At 45.3% G+C, this 21,293-nt stretch overlaps 1 protein-coding gene across 1 annotated transcript in view; it reads right to left on the bottom strand.

The window, feature by feature from the left end:
- Positions 1 to 21,041, bottom strand: part of LOC311136741 (calcium/calmodulin-dependent protein kinase type IV-like) — a gene marked incomplete at both ends in the record, with an annotated part of 29,091 nt that extends 8,050 nt beyond the window's left edge. The window contains 5 exons of the mRNA XM_084171010.1: positions 15,601 to 15,673; positions 16,232 to 16,314; positions 17,704 to 17,766; positions 17,848 to 17,926; positions 20,935 to 21,041. Coding sequence (XP_084027136.1) covers positions 15,601 to 15,673; positions 16,232 to 16,314; positions 17,704 to 17,766; positions 17,848 to 17,926; positions 20,935 to 21,041 — 405 coding nt within the window. The remainder of the gene's footprint in view (positions 1 to 15,600; positions 15,674 to 16,231; positions 16,315 to 17,703; positions 17,767 to 17,847; positions 17,927 to 20,934) is intronic.
- Positions 21,042 to 21,293: the final 252 nt, after the last annotated feature.

Raw genomic sequence — 21,293 nt, 5'->3', positions numbered from 1 at the left:
CTTTTTTTTACCATGAGCATTTCGTTTTCAGTTTTTCAAAATGGGGTAAACCTTTTCAGTCATGTAATACAATATATGGGATCATAAGAGGCCACCTTCTCTGGCCAGCAGAGCTCAGGTAACAGGGATACTGTTAAACTGAGTCAAGCCTCTACCGAATGGAAATCAATAGGGTTGTAATCACCTGACAGAACTATGATTCAATACTGGATTGATACTCAAGGATACAACATGATTTACCTCTGAATGAGTCACGATGCAAAACTACTTTGGTTGGAGCAAAGCCTGCACCCACACCGTTCCTTTGCAGATTAGATTGGACACCCTTGCTGTACATGCTATCAAAATGTATTGCTACAGCCCTAGTAATACCAGGTCATCCCATGTATTGCTACAGCCCTAGTTATACCAGGTCATCCCATGTATTGTTATAGCCCTAGTTATACCAGGTCATCCCATGTATTGTTATAGCCCTAGTTATACCAGGTCATCCCATGTATTGTTATAGCCCTAGTTATACCAGGTCATCCCATGTATTGTTATAGCCCTAGTTATACCAGGTCATCCCATGTATTGTTATAGCCCTAGTTATACCAGGTAATCCCACGTATTGTTATAGCCCTAGTTATACCAGGTCATCCCATGTATTGTTATAGCCCTAGTTATACCAGGTCATCCCATGTATTGTTATAGCCCTAGTAATACCAGGTCATCCCATGTATTGTTATAGCCCTAGTTATACCAGGTCATCCCACGTATTGTTATAGCCCTAGTTATACCAGGTCATCCCATGTATTGTTATAGCCCTAGTTATACCAGGTCATCCCATGTATTGTTATAGCCCTAGTAATACCAGGTCATCCCATGTATTGTTATAGCCCTAGTAATACCAGGTCATCCCATGTATTGTTATAGCCCTAGTTATACCAGGTCATCCCATGTATTGTTATAGCCCTAGTAATACCAGGTCATCCCATGTATTGTTATAGCCCTAGTTATACCAGGTCATCCCATGTATTGTTATAGCCCTAGTAATACCAGGTCATCCCATGTATTGTTATAGCCCTAGTAATACCAGGTCATCCCATGTATTGTTATAGCCCTAGTAATACCAGGTCATCCCATGTATTGTTATAGCCCTAGTTATACCAGGTCATCCCATGTATTGTTATAGCCCTAGTAATACCAGGTCATCCCATGTATTGTTATAGCCCTAGTTATACCAGGTCATCCCATGTATTGTTATAGCCCTAGTTATACCAGGTCATCCCATGTATTGTTATAGCCCTAGTTATACCAGGTCATCCCATGTATTGTTATAGCCCTAGTAATCAAGGGCACCCCAACCCAGGAGCTGTCACAGTTATGCAGCTGGAAGCGAGTTCTGCCACCTTTAAATAGAGTTTAAGTGGTAGTTGAGTACAAAAAAAGCTCAGTGTCCTAAGAGAGACAGTGCCTTTTTAACTACACACACTTCTACACACACCACTACTGTGGTCCTCTGTAGCTCAGCTGGTAGAGCACGGCGCTTGTAACGCCAAGGTAGTGGGTTCGATCCCCGGGACCACCCATACACAAAAATGTATGCACGCATGACTGTAAGTCGCTTTGGATAAAAGCGTCTGCTAAATGGCATATTATTATTTTATTATTATTCTACCAAGAGAACAAGTCCCTTTTAGTTCAAGTCAACGATAACGTGTGTGGACTAGATGACAGATCTGTTCAGGCATTGAAACTTGAAGAACAGAGAGCATGTCAAACGGAGGCAGCGATGGTAGCTTGAGGAGAGAATTGCTGTGGGACCTGAGGGATTCAGACCAATCAGGGCATCACTTGGCAGGATGAATTGAAACTGTAAATGAGCAGCACCTGATCTAAAATAGACTCCACAGATAGGACCCACTGCTGCAGCAGCTCAGAGACTGCTAGACTGCTTTTACCATCCTCCCTGTCACTCAAGAGTCAAGAGAGTTCCAACTATAACTACCGGATTGTGTTGTCGTTTTCTAACTATACCATGAAAGCGTAAGAGTAAATTGAAAGGAAACATTGCCCCTACAAAAAAATGAAATTATGGAACTATGAATAGAATGTGTTAATATACGTTCTTGGCCTGATAATGGCCTTTTGGATTTCTGTTGGATTATTGACTTTAAATGTTTTTCTATTGGATTACACATTTCCTTGGACTTGCACTCAAAGAATCAACCAGAGGTTCAGGTAGGAATAAGGTTTTCAGTTATTAAAATGTTGCTCTAAGGACTGTTGATTGTTGAACCTGTCACGGTTCAGACAGACGACCAGAGGACCACAATTGCGTCACACCAGAAAGTTTATTTAAACTTAAGGGAAAAGGGAAGTAGGGAGTGAATGAAGGCTCCAGGGGTAACAGGGATCCCGTCCAATGTGCTGGGTCTGTGCCCCCCCCAGTGGCAGCGATGCGTCCTATGAAGCCGGTGGTGGGTGGTCCAGAAGTCCTGGGGGGGGGGAGACACAGACACAACAGGGCGGAATGAAACAAGGCAGCAGTACAGTTCAAGGGAAATCCAAAATACGTAGTAGCAAGGCAGAAGGCTGGTCAGAGTTACCGGGATTGAAGATTAGTCAGGAGTCGTTATGGCAGAAGCAGGTCTGGATCTCCTGGGGCAGAAGAGTATCCAAAAATTCAGGCAGGTCCGGGGTCACAAAACCAGGGTGAGCCAGAAGCGCGAGCAAACAGGTTCCGGGTGTGAGCTTTGCAGACGATCTGACACCGGAGAGCTGAAAGACAGGGCCTTAAATACTGGGAGAGGTAGTGGGTAATGCAGCGCAGCTGGCAGAGTAATTAGAGCAGAGCAGAGCAGGGACAGGTGGAGCTAGTTAGGCTGAGTAGAGAGAGTGGTGAGCAGAGTGGAAGAAAATTAAGGTGGTAACCCGGTGGAGTGAGAGGCTCATGACAGAACCCCCCCCCCAAGGGACGGCCCCAGAAGTCCCAAGAGCAACACCACGCCGGGCGGGAGGAGGGGAGCCGGAGGAGGGCTAGAACTCCTCCGAACGGTCCGAGTGAACGTCCTCATCCTCGGAGGAAGCCGGAGGGCCGTGGTCGGGAGATGGGACAGGTCCCGAGACAGGATCAGGCACAGGACAGGAAGCCGAGCGGGCAGGACGGTTAGGGACCCCTCTGGGGCGGCCCCTACGGATTGCAGGTTGATCAGGATGCCGTTGGTGGAAAGCGGTGATGAGAGTCCTATCCACAATCCGACTAGCTGGCACCCAGGTCCTTTCCTCAGGTCCATAGCCCTCCCAGTCAATGAGGTACTGGAGACCCCTACCCCTCCGTCTGGACCGAAGCAGGCGGCGGACGGTGTAAACCAGACCACCATCGACGAGCCGTGGAGGAGGAGGACAAGGCGCAGCAGGGACCAGCGGACTCTCATGGATGGGCTTAATCTTAGACACATGGAAAGTGGGGTGCACCCTCAGGGAATTAGGCAGTTGGAGCCGGACAGCAGTTGGGCTAATCACTCTTATGATAGGGAATGGGCCAATGAACCGAGGTGCCAGCTTCTGCGACTCCACCCTGAGTGGCAGGTTCTTCGATGACAACCAGACCCTTTGACCAACATGGTAGGTGGGAGCAGGAATTCTCCGACGGTTGGCCCCGGTAGTGTAGCTGGCAACGGATCTGAGGAGTGTGGCTCGGGCTTGTGACCAGGTGCGGCGACATCGACGGGCAAAAGCAAGTGCAGATGGGCAAGTAACCTCCTCTTCCTGGCTGGCAAATAGAGGAGGCTGGTATCCATAAACACATTGGAAAGGGGACATACCGATGGCAGAGCAGGTCAGAGAATTGTGCGCGTACTCCACCCATGTCAATTGCTGCGACCAGGAGTGGGGGTTGCGTGAAGTCATGCATCGCAGTGCCTTCTCGAGCTCCTGATTAGCCCGCTCTGACTGCCCATTGGATTGGGGATGGAATCCGGAAGTCAGACTGACTGTGGCTCCCAGCAGGTGACAGAACTCCTTCCAAAAAGCGGAGGAGAATTGTGGACCACGGTCAGAAACTACATCCTTTGGCAGTCCGTGGATCCGGAAGACGTGTTCCAGGACCACCTGGGCGGTCTCCTTGGCGGTTGGGAGCTTGGGGAGGGGAATGAAGTGTGCCATCTTGCTGAAACGGTCAACTATGGTGAGAATGACGGTCATGCCCCTTGAAGGGGGCAGCCCCGTGACAAAGTCAAGGGCGATGTGAGACCAGGGACGTCTGGGCACAGGCAGGGGCTGCAGCAATCCGGCTGGGGGCTGGCAGGACGACTTGTGTTGGTTGCAGATGGGGCAGGCTTGGACGAATTCCCGTACATCCTTTCTCAGAGAGGGCCACCAGAACCTCTGGGCGAGCAGGTTGTAAGTGCGGGTGGAGCCAGGGTGACAAGCTAGGCGGGAGTCATGTCCCCACTGAACGACCTGGGACCTCAGGTCTTCGGGGACAAAAAGGCGGTCAGCTGGGCAAGTGCTGGGACCTGGCTGGTTACGGAGAGCCTCCAGCACCTGTTCCTCAACAGCCCAGGTCAGAGCTGCAACGATGCAGGGACTTGGCAGAATCGACACAGGGTCCTTGGAGGGGGTGTCATCCTTCTGGAATTGACGGGAGAGGGCGTCTGGCTTGGTGTTACGTGATCCAGGCCGGTATGACAGAGTGAAATTAAACCTGGTGAAGAACAGGGCCCAGCGGGACTGCCTGGAGTTCAACCGTTTGGCCGTGCGGATGTACTCCAAGTTCTTATGATCGGTCCAAACGAGAAATGGAATGGTGGACCCCTCCAGCCAGTGACGCCACTCCTCCAAGGCAAGCTTCACAGCCAGCAGCTCACGGTTCCCTATGTCGTAATTGCACTCAGAGGGGGACAACCGACGTGAGAAAAAGGCACAGGGATGGAGCTTCCTATCCTCCGCAGCCCACTGAGAAATCACAGCACCAACTCCCACATCCGAGGCGTCCACCTCCACAATGAATTGCCGGTCCACATCAGGCATCTGGAGGATGGGAGCGGAGGTGAACCTCACCTTGAGGGTACTGAAGGCCTTGTCGGCTGCTGGGGTCCAGGTGAAGGGTTGCTTGGTGCTGGTTAGAGCAGTGAGAGGGGCAGCAACGGTACTGTAGTTCCGGATAAACTTTCTATAGAAGTTAGCAAACCCCAGAAACTGTTGCAGCTTCTTTCTGTTCTCCGGAACTGGCCATGAAGTGACTGCTGATACTTTGGCAGGATCCATTTGGATACTTCCCTCTGCCACTATGTACCCCAGGAAGGCCACTGTCTTGACGTGAAACTCACATTTCTCTGCCTTGGCGTAGAGGGAATTCTCCAGAAGACGATGAAGGACTTGCTGGACATGGCGGGTGTGTTCAGACAGGTTTCTGGAGTAGATTAAGATGTCATCCAGGTAAACGAAGACAAACTTGTTTAACATGTCCCGCAGTACATCATTCACTAGAGCCTGGAACACAGCAGGAGCATTGGTGAGGCCAAAAGGCATAACCAGATACTCGTAGTGGCCTGTTGGTGTATTGAATGCGGTTTTCCATTCATCTCCCTCCCGGATCCGCACTAGGTGGTAAGCGTTTCTGAGATCCAACTTGGTAAAAACAGTGGCTCCCTGGAGCAACTCAAAAGCAGAGGTGAGCAGAGGCAGAGGGTAACGGTTTTTCACTGTGATGTCGTTGAGTCCCCTGTAGTCGATGCAGGGGCGAAGAGATCCGTCCTTCTTCCCCACAAAGAAGAAGCCAGCACCAGCAGGAGATGAAGATGAACGGATTAATCCTGCGGACAGAGAGCCATTGATGTAGTCCTCCATGGACTTTCTTTCAGGAGCAGACAACGAATAAAGACGACCCTTTGGAGGGGCTGTTCCAGGGAGGAGGTCGATGGCACAGTCGTACGGTCGGTGAGGGGGCAGAGATGTGGCTCTTGCTTTGTTAAACACCTCTCTGAGACCATGGTAGCATTCTGGGACATTGGAGAGGTCAGGAGCGGAGTTAGTAGGTACTGGCCGAGGGGGTAGTGCGGCAGCAAGCAGGCAGGTTCGGTGGCAGTCCTCTCCCCACTCCCTGATCACCCCGGTCACCCAGTCGAGCTGAGGGTTGTGCCGGCGGAGCCATGGGTAACCCAGGATGAGGGGTTGGCCTGGAGAGGGGAGCAGGTGAAACTGGATAGTTTCTTGATGGTTTCCGGACAGACCCATCGAGACCGGGGCCGTGACATGAGTGACCGATCCGAGTAAGTGTCCGTCCAGTGCCCGGGCAGGAATAGGAGGTGTCAAACGGAGGTTCTCCAGTCCCAGTTGGCGTGCCAGCTTGATGTCCATTATGTTGGCTTCGGCGCCAGAATCCACCAGAGCAGCCAGGGTGTGAGTTGAGTCAGAGAGGCGGAGGTGAACTTGCAGCAGGGGTTTGCGGTCGGAGGACTGGATGGTCATTGAACTCAACCGGACTCCCCCTATGCCCGGTGAGCTTCGGCCCTTTAAAGGGCAGGTTACCACACGATGTCCATCACCTCCACAATAGAGGCAGAGGTTTGAGGTGAAGCGGCGCTGGCGCTCTGCAGGAGTGAGAGAGGCTCGCCCAATCTCCATAGGCTCAGACTGATCAAGCTGACCTGGGTGAGTGGCAGTAGATGACAGGAGCCCAGTCGGATCTCTCCGAATGCCGGTAGTAGGTGGACCTTGGCGCCCCCTCTCACGACGACGGGTCTGTATCCTTCTGTCGATCCTGACAGTCAGTGCGATGGCTTCATCAAGAGTGGAAGGCAGTTCATGGGAGACCAACTCGTCCTTGATATAGTCAGCCAAACTATGGAAGAACGCGTCCACCAACGATGGTGTGTTCCAAGAACTTCGTCTAGCCAGGGTTCGGAAGTCGATGGAATGGTCTGCGACTGTACGTCTGCCTTGTCGAATACTGAACAGTTCACGAGACGCCTCTGCGGTTGGTGAATCCAGGTCAAACACCTTCAGCATCTCCTCAGCAAACAGGTCGAAGGTTGCACATGCGGGGGTTTGACGTTCGAACTCTGCTGTTCCCCAGAGTCGAGCTCGGCCCGTCAGGTGAGTGATGGCATACCCAACTTTAGCCCCCTCCGTGGCGAAGGTCCTTGGCTGCAAGGAGAACTGAAGTCGGCAGCTAGTCAGGAATGGCCGGACCTGGGTTGAATCGCCGTTGAACCGCTCGGGGTTTCCAATCTTGGGTTCCGGAGCAGCGGCTGCAATGACCGGGGCAGGTAACTCGGGGGCAGGGCTGGTGGGCAGACTGGCTGGGGTAAGGTTGGTGAGGAGTTGAATGATCATGGCGAGTTGTTGTTGCTGCTGCTGGAACTGCTGCTCATGCTCATCGGTTTCCATGTCGGGGAAAGTGTGCGCTGAGTCCATAATGGTCAGATCGTACTGTCACGGTTCAGACAGACGACCAGAGGACCACAATTGCGTCACACCAGAAAGTTTATTTAAACTTAAGGGAAAAGGGAAGTAGGGAGTGAATGAAGGCTCCAGGGGTAACAGGGATCCCGTCCAATGTGCTGGGTCTGTGCCCCCCCCAGTGGCAGCGATGCGTCCTATGAAGCCGGTGGTGGGTGGTCCAGAAGTCCTGGGGGGGGGGAGACACAGACACAACAGGGCGGAATGAAACAAGGCAGCAGTACAGTTCAAGGGAAATCCAAAATACGTAGTAGCAAGGCAGAAGGCTGGTCAGAGTTACCGGGATTGAAGATTAGTCAGGAGTCGTTATGGCAGAAGCAGGTCTGGATCTCCTGGGGCAGAAGAGTATCCAAAAATTCAGGCAGGTCCGGGGTCACAAAACCAGGGTGAGCCAGAAGCGCGAGCAAACAGGTTCCGGGTGTGAGCTTTGCAGACGATCTGACACCGGAGAGCTGAAAGACAGGGCCTTAAATACTGGGAGAGGTAGTGGGTAATGCAGCGCAGCTGGCAGAGTAATTAGAGCAGAGCAGAGCAGGGACAGGTGGAGCTAGTTAGGCTGAGTAGAGAGAGTGGTGAGCAGAGTGGAAGAAAATTAAGGTGGTAACCCGGTGGAGTGAGAGGCTCATGACAGAACCCCTATGTTCTTCCCTATCAATACACCAGTATTGCACTGATCAAGTTCCCCAATCTTTTATTTCTGGCAAGTTTGTAGTTTATGCAAGTTTGGTAATATGTCTGTGTTTGTTTCCTCGCATGTTCTGGGTTTTTGGTGGAGTGATCCGATCATGATGGAGCTGGCTTAGCTCGGCCACAGTGCTGGGCAGTGAACTGGCCTGGTCAGGCTACTAATATCCTCATTACATGGTTACAGAACACTCATTAGGACAGTAAAATGATCTCTGTACATTACAGCCAATGCTCCCATGTGGTTTATTGGCAACAGCTGTTCGACCAGACCGGGTCTTCAAAGTGGTGTAAAGTACTTAAGTAGGGTGGGGGGGGGGGGCGGTTGTATCTGTACTTTACTTTACTACTTACACTACCGTTCAAAAGTTTGGGGTCACTTAGAAATGTCCTTGTTTTCGAAAGAAAAGCAATTTTTTTGTCCATTAAAATAACATAAAATAGACATTGTTAATGTTGTAAATGGCTATTGTAGCTGGAAACAGCTGATTTTTAATGGAATATCAACATAGGCATATAGGTACAGAGGACCATTATCAGCAACCATCAGTCCTGTGTTCCAATGGCACGTTGTGTTTGCTAATCCAAGTTTATCATTTTAAAAGGCTAATTGATAATTAGAAAACCCTTTTGCAATTATGTTAGCACAGCTGAAAACTGTTGTGCTGATTAAAGAAACAATAAAACTGTCCTTCTTGAGACTAGTTGAGTATCTGGAGCATCAGCAATTGTAGGTTCGATTACAGGCTCAAAATGGCCAGAAACAAATAACTTTCTTCTGAAACTCGTAAGTCTATTCTTGTTCTGAGAAACTGAAGATCTCGTACAACGTTGTGTACTACTCCCTTCACAGCGCAAACTGGCTCTAACCAGAATAGAAAGAGGAGTGGGAGGCCGCGGTGCACACCTGAGCAAGAGGACAAATACATTAGTGTGTAGTTTGAGAAACAGACGCCTCACATGTCCTCAACTGGCAGCTTCATTAAATAGTACCTGCAAAACACCAGTCTCAACGTCAACAGTGAAGAGGCGACTCCGGAATGCTGACCATCTAGGCAGAGTTGCAAAGAAAAAGTCCAGTGTCTGTGTTCTTTTGCCCATCTTTTTATTGGCCAGTCTGAGATATGGCTTTTTCTTTGCAACTGCCTAGGTCAGCAATCCCGGAGTCACCTCTTCACTGTTGACATTGAGACTGGTGTTTTACGGGTACTATTTAATGAAGCTGCCAGTTGAGGACCTGTGAAGGACAAAACACCACACTTGTAATTTTAGTCCCGTCCGAATATGCCATGGCAGTAATTTGTACATGGCAGGAGAGTAACAATTCCAGCCAGAATAACCTACTGTTTTTTTGGCAACCTCCAAGCACAAAACACCACATCTGTAATGTTAGTCCCGTCTGAATCTGCCATGGTAGTAATTTGTACATGGCAGGAGAGTAACAATTCCAGCCAGAATAACCTACTGTTTTTTGGCAACCTCCAAGGTCCTCTGATTATACTAGTCCCGTGCGAATCGACATCCCTAGGTTTTGAGAGAAATGTCTGGGTTTGACAGGTGTTGCTCACGGTTTGAGCAAGAAAACAATAACTGATTCGATAAATTGGATAAATTGAACGAAGTGTTGCGCAAAGCCTATATATGAACGGCCTACATGTATCAACTTTCACAGTGAATGCTTTTGTTCATATGTTTTGTGCGTATTAATTGAATATTGCCAAATGCGTCAGTAAAAAATATTGCGCCTATTTAATGTAATCCTTGCTGTTAATAGCTCGCAAAGCAGCATACAACTGACCTAAACGTTTGGAAAGGATACATTCACTTTCGCATCCATAGCCTTAAAACCCATCTCAAGTGCAAGTGCACTGTTTAGCTCAGATCTGAAGGCTGGGGGCATTTAGGACGTCTACTGCGGATCGCTAAAATATCCTAATGATTATGATCACACTTCCTCAATTCAAATATTATGGCGACACTATACCAAAGATGGTTTGGTATGGTTTAGAAACTTGGGAACCGAGCTCAAGTTATCAGTGTAGCCCTGTTATCGCCTGGACTTGTTGAAATATATTCACACCTAGAAAAAAACATCAAGGCTTTCCTCATAACTGTCAATTTATTTGAAAAAAATAAAGATTTACAGGGGGCAATTTGGAAAAAACTAATCCCGTCCGAATCTTCTGACATTCTGGGGTAATAATCACATAACCAATGTTCTCTAGTAATACTAGTCCCGTGCGAATAGGTCTTTGCCTAATTGTGTAAATTGAGGTGAGCGCAAACCCCAACTTAATTAGGTATATAATCAGTAGCCAAACTGTTAAATGTGCCTGGCTTTATAACTCATCCATATTTATCTACAGAAATAAGACAGATCCTGCTTCTGTTTCCTGTTTGAGTGTTTGTTTAATAGCCTACTCATGCAAAGGCAAAATGTCGGATAAAGCAATTTCACAGATTCTGCTGTTTTTAATCTTTGCTATGCTGTAATAAAGGCTTTACAATTTTTTTGTCGTTAGAACAGACTGGTGTTACTTATAATTGATTTAGTGTTTTTTTACACTGTTCCAAACAGGCAGAAAAATTATATTGTAATCTTATGGCATCTGTTTGTCACACATAATATGCATGCAGCTCTTGCTCCTATACCCTCCTTTTTCTAGATCTCCTTCTTATTGTTATTATTACAACTATTATTATGATCATCATTATAATAATAAGTAATGTCGTTATCATTAGTAGGCTTTGTATAGTAGCCTTGTATAACCACCATTGAGCTGTAGGCCTAAGAGTGCATCCCGTTTATTCTTAGTCTTAATACCGTAACTTACTTAGGCCTATATTTCAATATACTGTATAGGCTACTGTATCAATCAATCAATCAATCATCCATTCATTCATGCCATCACACAACATAGGAGACATTCATGCTTTGAACTGCAATCAAGCATTTTCCTTTTAAAATTAAAGAACAAAGGGAGCTTGAATAATTCGCCTAAACAATAAATAAACCGCAATTCACAAAAGCATGCAACTGTTTTTAGTCTGCTGTAATAAAGGCTTTATATATTATATATTTTTCCTTAGAACAGACTCTCTGGTACACTTATTTATTTAGTGTTGTTTACACTGTTCCAAATGGTCAGAATGTGATCGTTATGGGAAGAAGCGGACCAAGGCGCAGCGTGAGAAGCGTACATCTTTATTACTTGTACACACAACGAACCAAAACAATAAACGATACGTGAAGTCCTAGGTTAAATACACAAACCTTCCGGAACAAGATCCCACAAAACAAAAGTGCCAACAGGCTGCCTAAGTATGGTTCCCAATCAGAGACAACAAGCAACAGCTGCCTCTGATTGGGAACCACCCTGGCCAACATAGAAATATGTGAACTAGAACACCCATAGACAACTAAACATAACAAGTCCACACCCTCAACATTTAAGAGTCCCCAGAGCCAGGGCGTGACACAGAAAAAATAATAATATTGCAATCTAACAGCAACTGTTTGGCACACATAATACTCACACAATGCTTGCTCCTATACCCTCCTTTTTATTGATCTCCAGTAGTTTACAAAGTCAAATGTCTTCCACAGACCTGACTTCCCCTTTCCCTCCTGAGCAACCAGTAAACGTTTGCCCGTTTCAAGTTTCTTTTTCATGTCCTCCGCATCCATTTTGCTGTCGACATTACTGTGTTCGGAGTTTAACCAATGTATTGATGTGATCATGATAGGATATAGGTCAGGCCCAATTGGTCACATGCATGCAATGTTTCACGTAAAGAGAGCAAGGGTTGAGGGAATATGGAATGTTTTTCCTAAACAAATTAGGGATTTCGGTAACAGAACTTTTCAGTCAGAAACAAGTATGAAACTAAATGGCTGAAATTATGTTGCAGCTTCAGCACGGACAGTGCAATAAACACTTGCTGTGCTGTGGTGCCTTTTCACTGCAGTAAGGAGGAGAGAGACAACATGTGCCAGTCACACAGGCACTCGCTGTCATATTTTTTAACACAATGAGTCATTTGTGTGTCTTAATTATTTAATCAAACAGTGTGCTTAAAGCATCAGACAAGCTCAGTGCATATGTAGTTGGTTTTATTCAAACACATAGGGTGTGTCTGTCTATATATGGAAAAGATCAGTTTAAACATTTCGACCAATCGATTGGTCGAAAGAACAGGATGACTCACGGTCGACCAAGATCTGTTTTAGTCGGGGACATCCCAAGTCTGTATACAAATGCTTCGTTTGTAAATTATGTCTGAGTGTTGGCGTGTGCCCCTGGCTATCCGTAATTAAATAAAAAACAAGAAAATTGTGCCGTCTGGTTTGCTTAATATAAGGAATTTGAAATGATTTATACCTTTACTTTTACTTTTGATACTTAAGTATATTTAAAACCAAATACTTTTAGACTTTTACTCAAGTAGTATTTTACTGCGTGACTTTCAATTTTACTTCAGTCATTTTCTATTAAGGTATCTTTACTTTTACTCAAGTATGACAACTGAGTACTTTTTCCACCACTGGGTCTTCATAAGGTCTGTCATTTGGACAGTCATCATCATGATTGTGCTAAGGTCAGGACCTCTCTAGTAAAGGTACAGAGAGGCCCTATGAGGAGACTTATAATTGCCTAGTCAAAATATTTGCCCAGTTTCCACGGTGACTACCCGTTGAGGCCTACTGGGGCGGCTAACAACACCCACGGAGTGCCACGCTCACTTGTCATTACCGCACACTTCCCTTCCTGGCTGCGAACGCTGGGACTCATTCTGGGAAATTAGCCAGCGACGTCTCCGAGAAAGCCTGTGGTTACGCCCTGGGTCTGCCATTAGTTAGTTAGCATCGGCACTAAGTGCCTGGCCTGACTGCTATTTGTTCTAATGGAAAACTTTATTCACTCCCCTGCCAGACTGGCTATTGATGGGTCCTCGCTCAGAACCTTTTGAACCCATCTCCCCTGAGATGCTCTGGCTCTGTCTGCCTGGGAGAAAGGTCGTAAATCAGAGAATCAGCCACCATTAGCGCTGGCTCTGCACCGCAGAACGCTAGCTTGGCTGGCTGGGGAGGGCCCAAAGTACACCCATGACTCATAGCGGTGTCGAGCTGTGTTAATTAAGTTTGTGTGGCTGGGCTCTGGACAGATGTTGTTTTTTAACGAGATGACAAAAAACACTGAGAATTGGGACCAGCCTGCTAGATACAGTACAGAACGATGGGGGGGGGGGGGGGGTCACCTTGATGTCTATGGCGATTCGTTACACACAGACTATCCCTATAGAAAGGCCTACACACAGAGGCAAAATGCCAAATGGAAAAAATAAATGTTCCATTCAGGTAGCCTAGTGGTTAAGCGCATTGGGCTAGTAACCAAAAGGTTGCTGGTTTGAATCCCCGAGCTGACTGTGAAAAATCTGTCATTGAGCAAGCCACTTAACCCTAATTGCTCCTGTAAGTCGCTCTGGATAAATTACTAAAATGTAAAACAAATGTACATTTCATGGGGCTCACACCACACAATATGAAGCAATAAAATGTGTTGGTACCGTGCAAGACAGGAGCTTTATTATATGTCTCGCATGGCAGGTATGATGTACAGGTAACTGCCGAAATACATGAAACACCAACATAAAGTGTCTTAATAGGGCGTTGGGCCAGAACAGCTTCAATGCACTTTGGCATAGATTCTACAAGTGTCTGGAACTCTATTGGAGGGATGCAACACCATTCTTCCACGGGAAATTCCATAATTTGGTGTTTTGTTGATGGTGGTGGAAAACGCTGTCTCAGGCGCCGCTCCAGAATCTCCCATAAGTGTTAAACCACCTATGCTCGTTTTAGACCCCTCTTTCAAAGTCACTGAGATCTCTTCTTCTAGCCATGTTAGGCAAAATAATAATAAATAACTGGCCATTTTTATACATGACCCTAAGCATTATAGGATGTTAACCGCACCTGTGTGGAAGCACCTGCTTTCAATATACTTTGTATCAGTGTTTCTTATATTTTGGTAGTTAACTGTATATAGGGAACATGCAGTGCATATATACTCAGCAATCATATTTACAACATTATGACATTATAAGTAGCTCTGAGGTGATTAACTATGAGATGACGCAGTGAGGGGAAGAAACCCCAGAAAGATGGCATGAGTGGTTATGCTTGTCCACCCACACATAAACAAAACTCCAAACTTGAACTCTGCATTGCCCCTTCTCTCTGTCACTCTCACACACACGCCTCCATGCACACACACACACACACACACAAGAACACTCATAAACAAATGATGAACCCTTACTCCAGATTAAAAGCACGCGTGGATTAAATGTATTCCACCACACAGCCACCAGCGTTAAGCATGCTTTAGAAACCAAAAGCAGGCTTTATGGGCCGCACAGCAGCGGTTTGGTTGGTTGTCACACAGGCACGTACTCGCTAGCACTGTTACATAACAGGCAGCCCACATCCCTGCTACCTCTCTTGGTCAGAAGATTAAGAGTGGGGGGGGGGGGGGGATTTTGATGGATCTCTGAGAGGATTAATTCACACTTGTGGTGCACTAAACACACTTGCGCACAGATACACACACGTGCGTAGAGTCACTCAAACACACGTACACTCACACACACCTATCTGCCACACACCTATCTGACGACACATCTGACCCATATCTACCGCCCAGAGAAACATAGTGTGTGCGTGGCGTGTGAGTGTGAGTGTGTGTGCAGCCAAGCCCCTAGCTGCCTGTATCCTGGGATTACAATACATTGTATTTCCAAATAAAGGCTCTCACACTAATCTTCTCGTTGATATTCATTGATGCCATTGCCAAGTCCTAAACCCCAAAACATTGTTTAGTGGCATTTTCCACTGGCTAAATGATAATCTTCTATTTTTGGGGTTCAGGTATCATTCTGCCTGAAATACCACTCAACGCCGACTGCAAGTTAAGTGCAGTGATTGCAGTTGCACATACTCGCCCACACCAAAAATAACAATCTGAACATATTGACCTTTAAGATGAAATGCGATTATGACTCAAAGTAAGTGTACCGTTAAGTCTCAAAATTCAGTGCAGTGACTGGACACAGTAGCCCCTGGATAAGAGCAAACTTGAAACAAATTGAGCTTTAAGCCTTAAAGTATGTGTATTTTCCTACGATTTTCCTAAGGATAAGAGACCTGTCTCGACTGAACAAGCTTTGTCAAAACGTCAACACTGAAAAGTCTCCCTCAGCTCCATGTTGACCTGTTTTCTATTGAAGCCAAATGATGCAATTATACTGAAAGACAAGACACGCAGCAGGAACAGCATCTCTCTCTTCTCTGCATAGAGGCGTGATGTGCATCTAAGAATTCATTCTAAATTCCAAGGCATTTGATTTCATAAGGCACAGTCCTACTCAATAGCTCATCAGTGGCCATTCAATCACATCTCTTACCGCCACTGCCTCCAGAATCTGCTTGATGACGTGGGCAGCATCTCTCTCGCTGTAGTACCCTCTCTCCACAATCCTGAAAGAGACAAACGGACAAGGAGTCAAAACGTTACACAGAGTTCAAATGCCCCACTTTGAGAGATTCTTCCATTCTTAACTCTGTGAAAGTCAGAAAACATGGAGAGAATTGTAGGCAGTTGTTACTGTCAAACTTTGCTGAACCTATAAGGTGATAGTAGGATAAAGAGATTAAAAAACAATTTAATTTGGTTACAGTGCTATTATACCAAAATACAAAAGAACAGTAGAGAAAGGGTCTATGATATTGCGTAATATTCATAATGAGTTATACAGATTGGGTGGGGCCTGTGCTCCAACCAGTCTTCTAATCGTTTCCTTGGCAACAGTGCTGGTGAGGGCCATTACAAATGTCATTTTCTAATCCTTTTATACTCTGCATCTCAATAAAGCCTGTGTCATACATTTCTGCTAATGGCAAAGCAGGGAAATGGAACGGGGGGGATCGCGTGAGGCCACTGGTTCCACCTCTGGCCCCGCCGAAGTGAAACCAATTTCAGCAAGAATTTGGGGTTTAGACGGGGTCATGGGGGTGGCATATTTTGGGCGTAATCACCTGTCAAAGAGTTCCCCTCCGGTAACCAGCTCCAAGATGAGGGCGATGTCGGTCTGCGTCTCAAAAATCTCCTTCAGGCGGATCTGAGGGCCCAAACCACAGGTTAGAGAGGAAGATGAGATTGAGAAAACCACTAAATGTTGGAAAAACACAAGACAACATGTCAAAAACATTAATGCTACTAGAAAGAAGAAGTCACCATTAAAGTTTTAATCATGCTCTTAGAAATGGCTAACAAAACAATATACACTGAACAAAAATATAAATGCAATCCCATGTTTAATGAGCTGAAATAAAAGATCCCAGAAATTTTCCATATGCACAAAAAGCTTGTTTCTCTCAAATTTGGTGCACAAATTTGTTTAAATCCCTGTTTCCTTTGCCAAGATAATCCATCCACTTGACAGGTGTGGCATATCAAGAAGCTGATTAAACAGCATGATCATTACACAGGTGCACCTTGTGCTGAGGACAATAAAAGGCCACTCTAAAATGTGCAGTTTTGTCACACAACACAGTGCCACAGATGTCTCAAGTTTCGAGGGAGCATGCAATTGGCCGTCATTGTAAATAAAAATGTGTTTTTAACTAAAAAATAATAAAAAATGTCCACTGGCACGCTGGAGAAGTGTGCTCTTCACGGATGAATCCCAGTTTCAACTGTACTGGGCAGATGTGGGTGAGTGGTTTGCTGATATCAACGTTGTGAACAGAGTGCCCCATGTTGGCGGTGGGGTTATGGAATGGGCAACAATTGCATTTTATTATAGATACCGTGACGAGATCCTGAGACCCATTGTCGTGCCATTCATTCGCCGCCATCACCTCATGTTTCAGCATGATAATGCACAGCCCCATGTCGCAAAGATTTGTACACAATTCCTGGAAGCTGAAAATGTCCCAGTTCATCCATGGTCTGCATACTCACCAGACATATCACCTAGTTTGGGATGCTCTGGATCGATGTGTACGACAGCGTGTTCCAGTTCCCGCCAATTCACACAGCCATTGAAGAGGAGTGGGACAACATTCCACAGGCCACAATCAACAGCCTGATCAACTCTATGTGAAGGAGATGTGTCGCGCCGCATGAGGCAAATGGTGGTCACACCAGATACTGACTGGTTTTCTGATCCACGCCCCTACCTTTTTTTTAAGGTATCTGTGACCAACAGATGCATATCTGTATTCCCAGTCATGTGAAATCCATAGATTAGGGCCTAATGAATTTATTTAAATTGACTGATTTCCTTATATGAACTCTAACTCAGTAAAAGCTTTGAAATTGTTGCATGTTGCGTTTATATATTTTTTCAGTGTATGTCAAAAACATTCTAGTTACTAGTGTCCTACAACAAGTCACCACTATAGTTCATGTCAATCATGGATAGTCTTTGAAAAAGTTTAGATTTTTTTTTTGAAAGTGGTGTCTCGGATAAAAATAAAGGTTAAAAAAAACTGTGAACTCTTACAATATTTGGGTGGGAAAGTCGCAGCAGAACTCCAATTTCAGTCCGCACTATTTTCTTGTCAATCTGAAATTGATTAATATGCATTAATATGATATGATACTTAGTGTAACTCAGATGTTCAAAATGGCCGAAGGAAGGACTCACAGTCTTCTTGAGGACCTTTGCAGCATAGGGCTTCTGTGTCTGCTTCTCCTCAGTGCGAAATACCACTGACGTAGCCCCCCTGGGAAGAAGAACAATCAATCAACATCGACAACTATGATCAAATGGCTGTCTCTCCATAGTGCAATGATTCAGCATTTTAGCTTAAGTTCTGCTCATGAACTGCTTATGAATCATTATTTCATTGTTTGTAAGTATTATGTAAAAAGCTCATATCATCATAAGTAAATACACATACAGTACCAGTCAAAAGTTTGGACACACCTCCTCATTCCAGGGTTTTCCTTTATTTTTACTATTTTCTACATTGTAGAATAATAATGAAGACATCAAAACTATTAAATAACACATATGGAATCATGTAGTAACCAAAAAAGTGTTAAACAAATTTCTTCAAAGTAGCCACCCTTTGCCTTGATAACAGCTTTGGTAGAATGCCCTGCTCCGGTAGAATGCCCTGCTTTTATTTCGGCACACTCACAACCGTAAGCTATTTCTGTAATTAGCTCGCCATTAACTTGTAAATAATGAGTTTATTTTCCTGTAATAATTAATAAATATTAGCTAAAGTTAAGACGTTGTCAGCTATGATTTAGTCATTATTTGAACTGCCTAGCCAGCTAACGTAGTGTTAGCTAGCTAGCTAACAAGCTAGAAACTAACCAAAACATTGTTTAGAAAGTTGCTTTTAGTTGCCTGGTATGCTAGATTGACATATACTGAATTCATTTTTAAACGGATGGGTTTATTGGTGTTAAAATACACCAGTTATGCTATTTTGCACCACCAGCCTGTCGTTTTTGTGTTTATACTTTTTCATAATGACAACAACAAGTTTGATGTCGGACGACAATAGAATGTTCATGATGTCACTGCGACAACTGTCTACAGACATGTCGATAGACGTAGTATAAACCAGCCTTTAGTCTTTAAATATTTGGTTGTTTAGTACACTGTTTAGCACATGTGAATCCTTAGAGAGATGGGTGGGGCTAAGGCTTAAGAGGTTGTGAATTATGCTGAATGGGTGTAGACAAAGAAGAGCTCTCCAGTAGGTGTTCTCAAAAGTGGGGTTACAAGTTTATCAACTTTCAAAGCAGAATTAATTTCCCATTGTTCCTCAACTGTAGTGTATGATATACAATTTTCTAGCTCTGAGTCTCTAATTTTTTCCAATGTAAAAAACACTATTTAAAATGTTTCTACATAAGACTGTGTAATAATGAGTGCGTACTGGCAGCAGCCAGCAGCCATCTAATCTGGGATTTCCCCTCAGTAGTATCCCTATGTGGGCACAGCGCTGTGCCCTGGCCTGCTTAGGAAATGAGTCCCTACATCTCCAGCTGTCCTGCTCCTGCTAATACAATCCAGGCATAATCCGCAGCCCTCTCGACTCTACTCTCATAGCTTTAGGGTCTCCTTGGCAACCAGGAACCCTCTCCTCGAAAAGTAGACCCCTAACAACCATGCACACCCTTATATGGGGAGGCCGAGGAAACTGAGAGTAGGTTATGTACATATACAGTATGCATACATGCATGAAGCAGGTACCTGTGGCTGAACTGGCCTATTGTTGACTAACGACTAACTGTAGAGACATCATCAAATGCCGATCACCGATGATGATTCATTCGGTAAACATCCGATTCTGAGTCAATATGCGCTGTTGGTGTTCAATTATTACTGCTAATTCTAGCAACATTTTGTAATCACCATATCATTGGATTTTAGTCCAGTGTTATCTATTTAAGTCCTATAGGGGCACGTATAGCCAGCTTTTTGAGAGCTCGGTATACAGTTTATGTTTTACCGCTGACAGTGAGATCTCTCTTTTCAGTCTCACACAGAATTTGGTGACAAAATTGGTGTCCATCCTTTACGCAGTTGCAGGAGAGGAGAGAACTGCTAATACAGTTCAGATGAAATGAGATGTAGTATAACAGACATGGTAGCATTAGAGCTGCATTCTGAGGCTTTTACCTGTTCCACAGCTGTCTAATGGAAATATTTTGACTGACTCATAGTACAGGGCCAATCCCAACTGCACTGTGCTGGTTCGGATATTGTCTTTACACATTGATCTTTCCAGCACGGTTACACCAGCTATATGGTGGTTGTGTAACCAGGCCAGCCCAGTACAGATCTGCTTGGCTTGGATTGGTTGTGCCCTATAGCGTGCAGGTGTTTTCAGTTAGGAGTCAGGACCACCTGTCTCTCTGACATGGTGGGATTCTGTTGTTTACGCTTGTTGCCAAATGACCTCACCAAATGCATGAATGCACAGAAGGGCTCCAATGGGCACTCCATTTGACAGTCAGACCTCCAAACTTCAAAACTCCACTGACTCTCACTCCAAGTGACAAATATTGACAAGTTGACATTGTCAATCTGGACGTGATGTAAAAGCTTACTTAAGCCATAGAGGCATATGGACGGAGGGGAGTGGAGGGTTCAGAGGTAATGGAAATGGGAGATTCCATATAAAGCCTCAGAAAATGGGTCTTAAAACCTGTTTCCTCTCCATACTTGCACTAATGCCCTCACGTTTCACTGTTGTCCAGTGATAATTAGGCCGGATGTTGAGCCTGTTTTCCATGATGTCCCATTTCCATAGCAAACATGTTGAGCAGAAGATCTCTGACAGAGTGAAAATACTGTGTTGACATGTTGAATGTGTCTTGACAATAATTTTAGTAGGCTACTTATGAGGTGAGAGGATGGGAGATGAATTGTCAGGAGGAGCTGTCCATGGCCTGAACTCTGCATGTAATTGATGAATTGTACATGAATGTGTGTTCTGTCTGTCTTAGAGTATCAAATCTAAACTATGAGATAGACACATTAGATGAATACTGACATTTTAAACATGGTATTTCAAAATGAACCCTTTAGCTATAGCCATAGATTAATATGACAAACTAGATCCCAATGGATGGAATTCCACTCATAATACTGTATGTTTCTACAGAACATGACCAGAAACAACCCTTTTGATAGTTATGAAGGTGATGATGCTGGTGGTGTTTACACATTGGTGTCAATTAAGGAACACACAGTTCAGTACTCTACCTTCCCAGTTCAGGGCCTATGGTGTAGAACTCCTCCATGGAGACATCTCGGCGCGAGCCATCGACCCAGTATTCCACGGGGCTAGCGCCCGAGCGTGAGGTGGGCATTTTGATATTGGCCAATCACACAAATCACAGGATTCCTGAGGAGCGCAAAGCCCAAACGCACGCACACTACTTTTCCTATTTTTAAGATTAAAACGTAATGTTCAGATTACGCGAAACGAAGAGAAGGCATTATGTTTATTGAATTCCCCCGCGCCAAATCACGACAAGCCATGTAGAGATAACCAGTCTTTGGTTAACGACTCTCACCGTTATGTTAAATCAAAGATAATCCAAATGTTTACGTTGCCACAC

The sequence above is a fragment of the Coregonus lavaretus genome (genome assembly GCF_964263955.1).
Source record: "Coregonus lavaretus genome assembly, chromosome: 11".
NCBI lineage: Eukaryota > Metazoa > Chordata > Actinopteri > Salmoniformes > Salmonidae > Coregonus > Coregonus lavaretus.
Note: the sequence above shows the minus strand (reverse complement) of the source record. Positions and strands in the feature narration are given on the sequence as shown.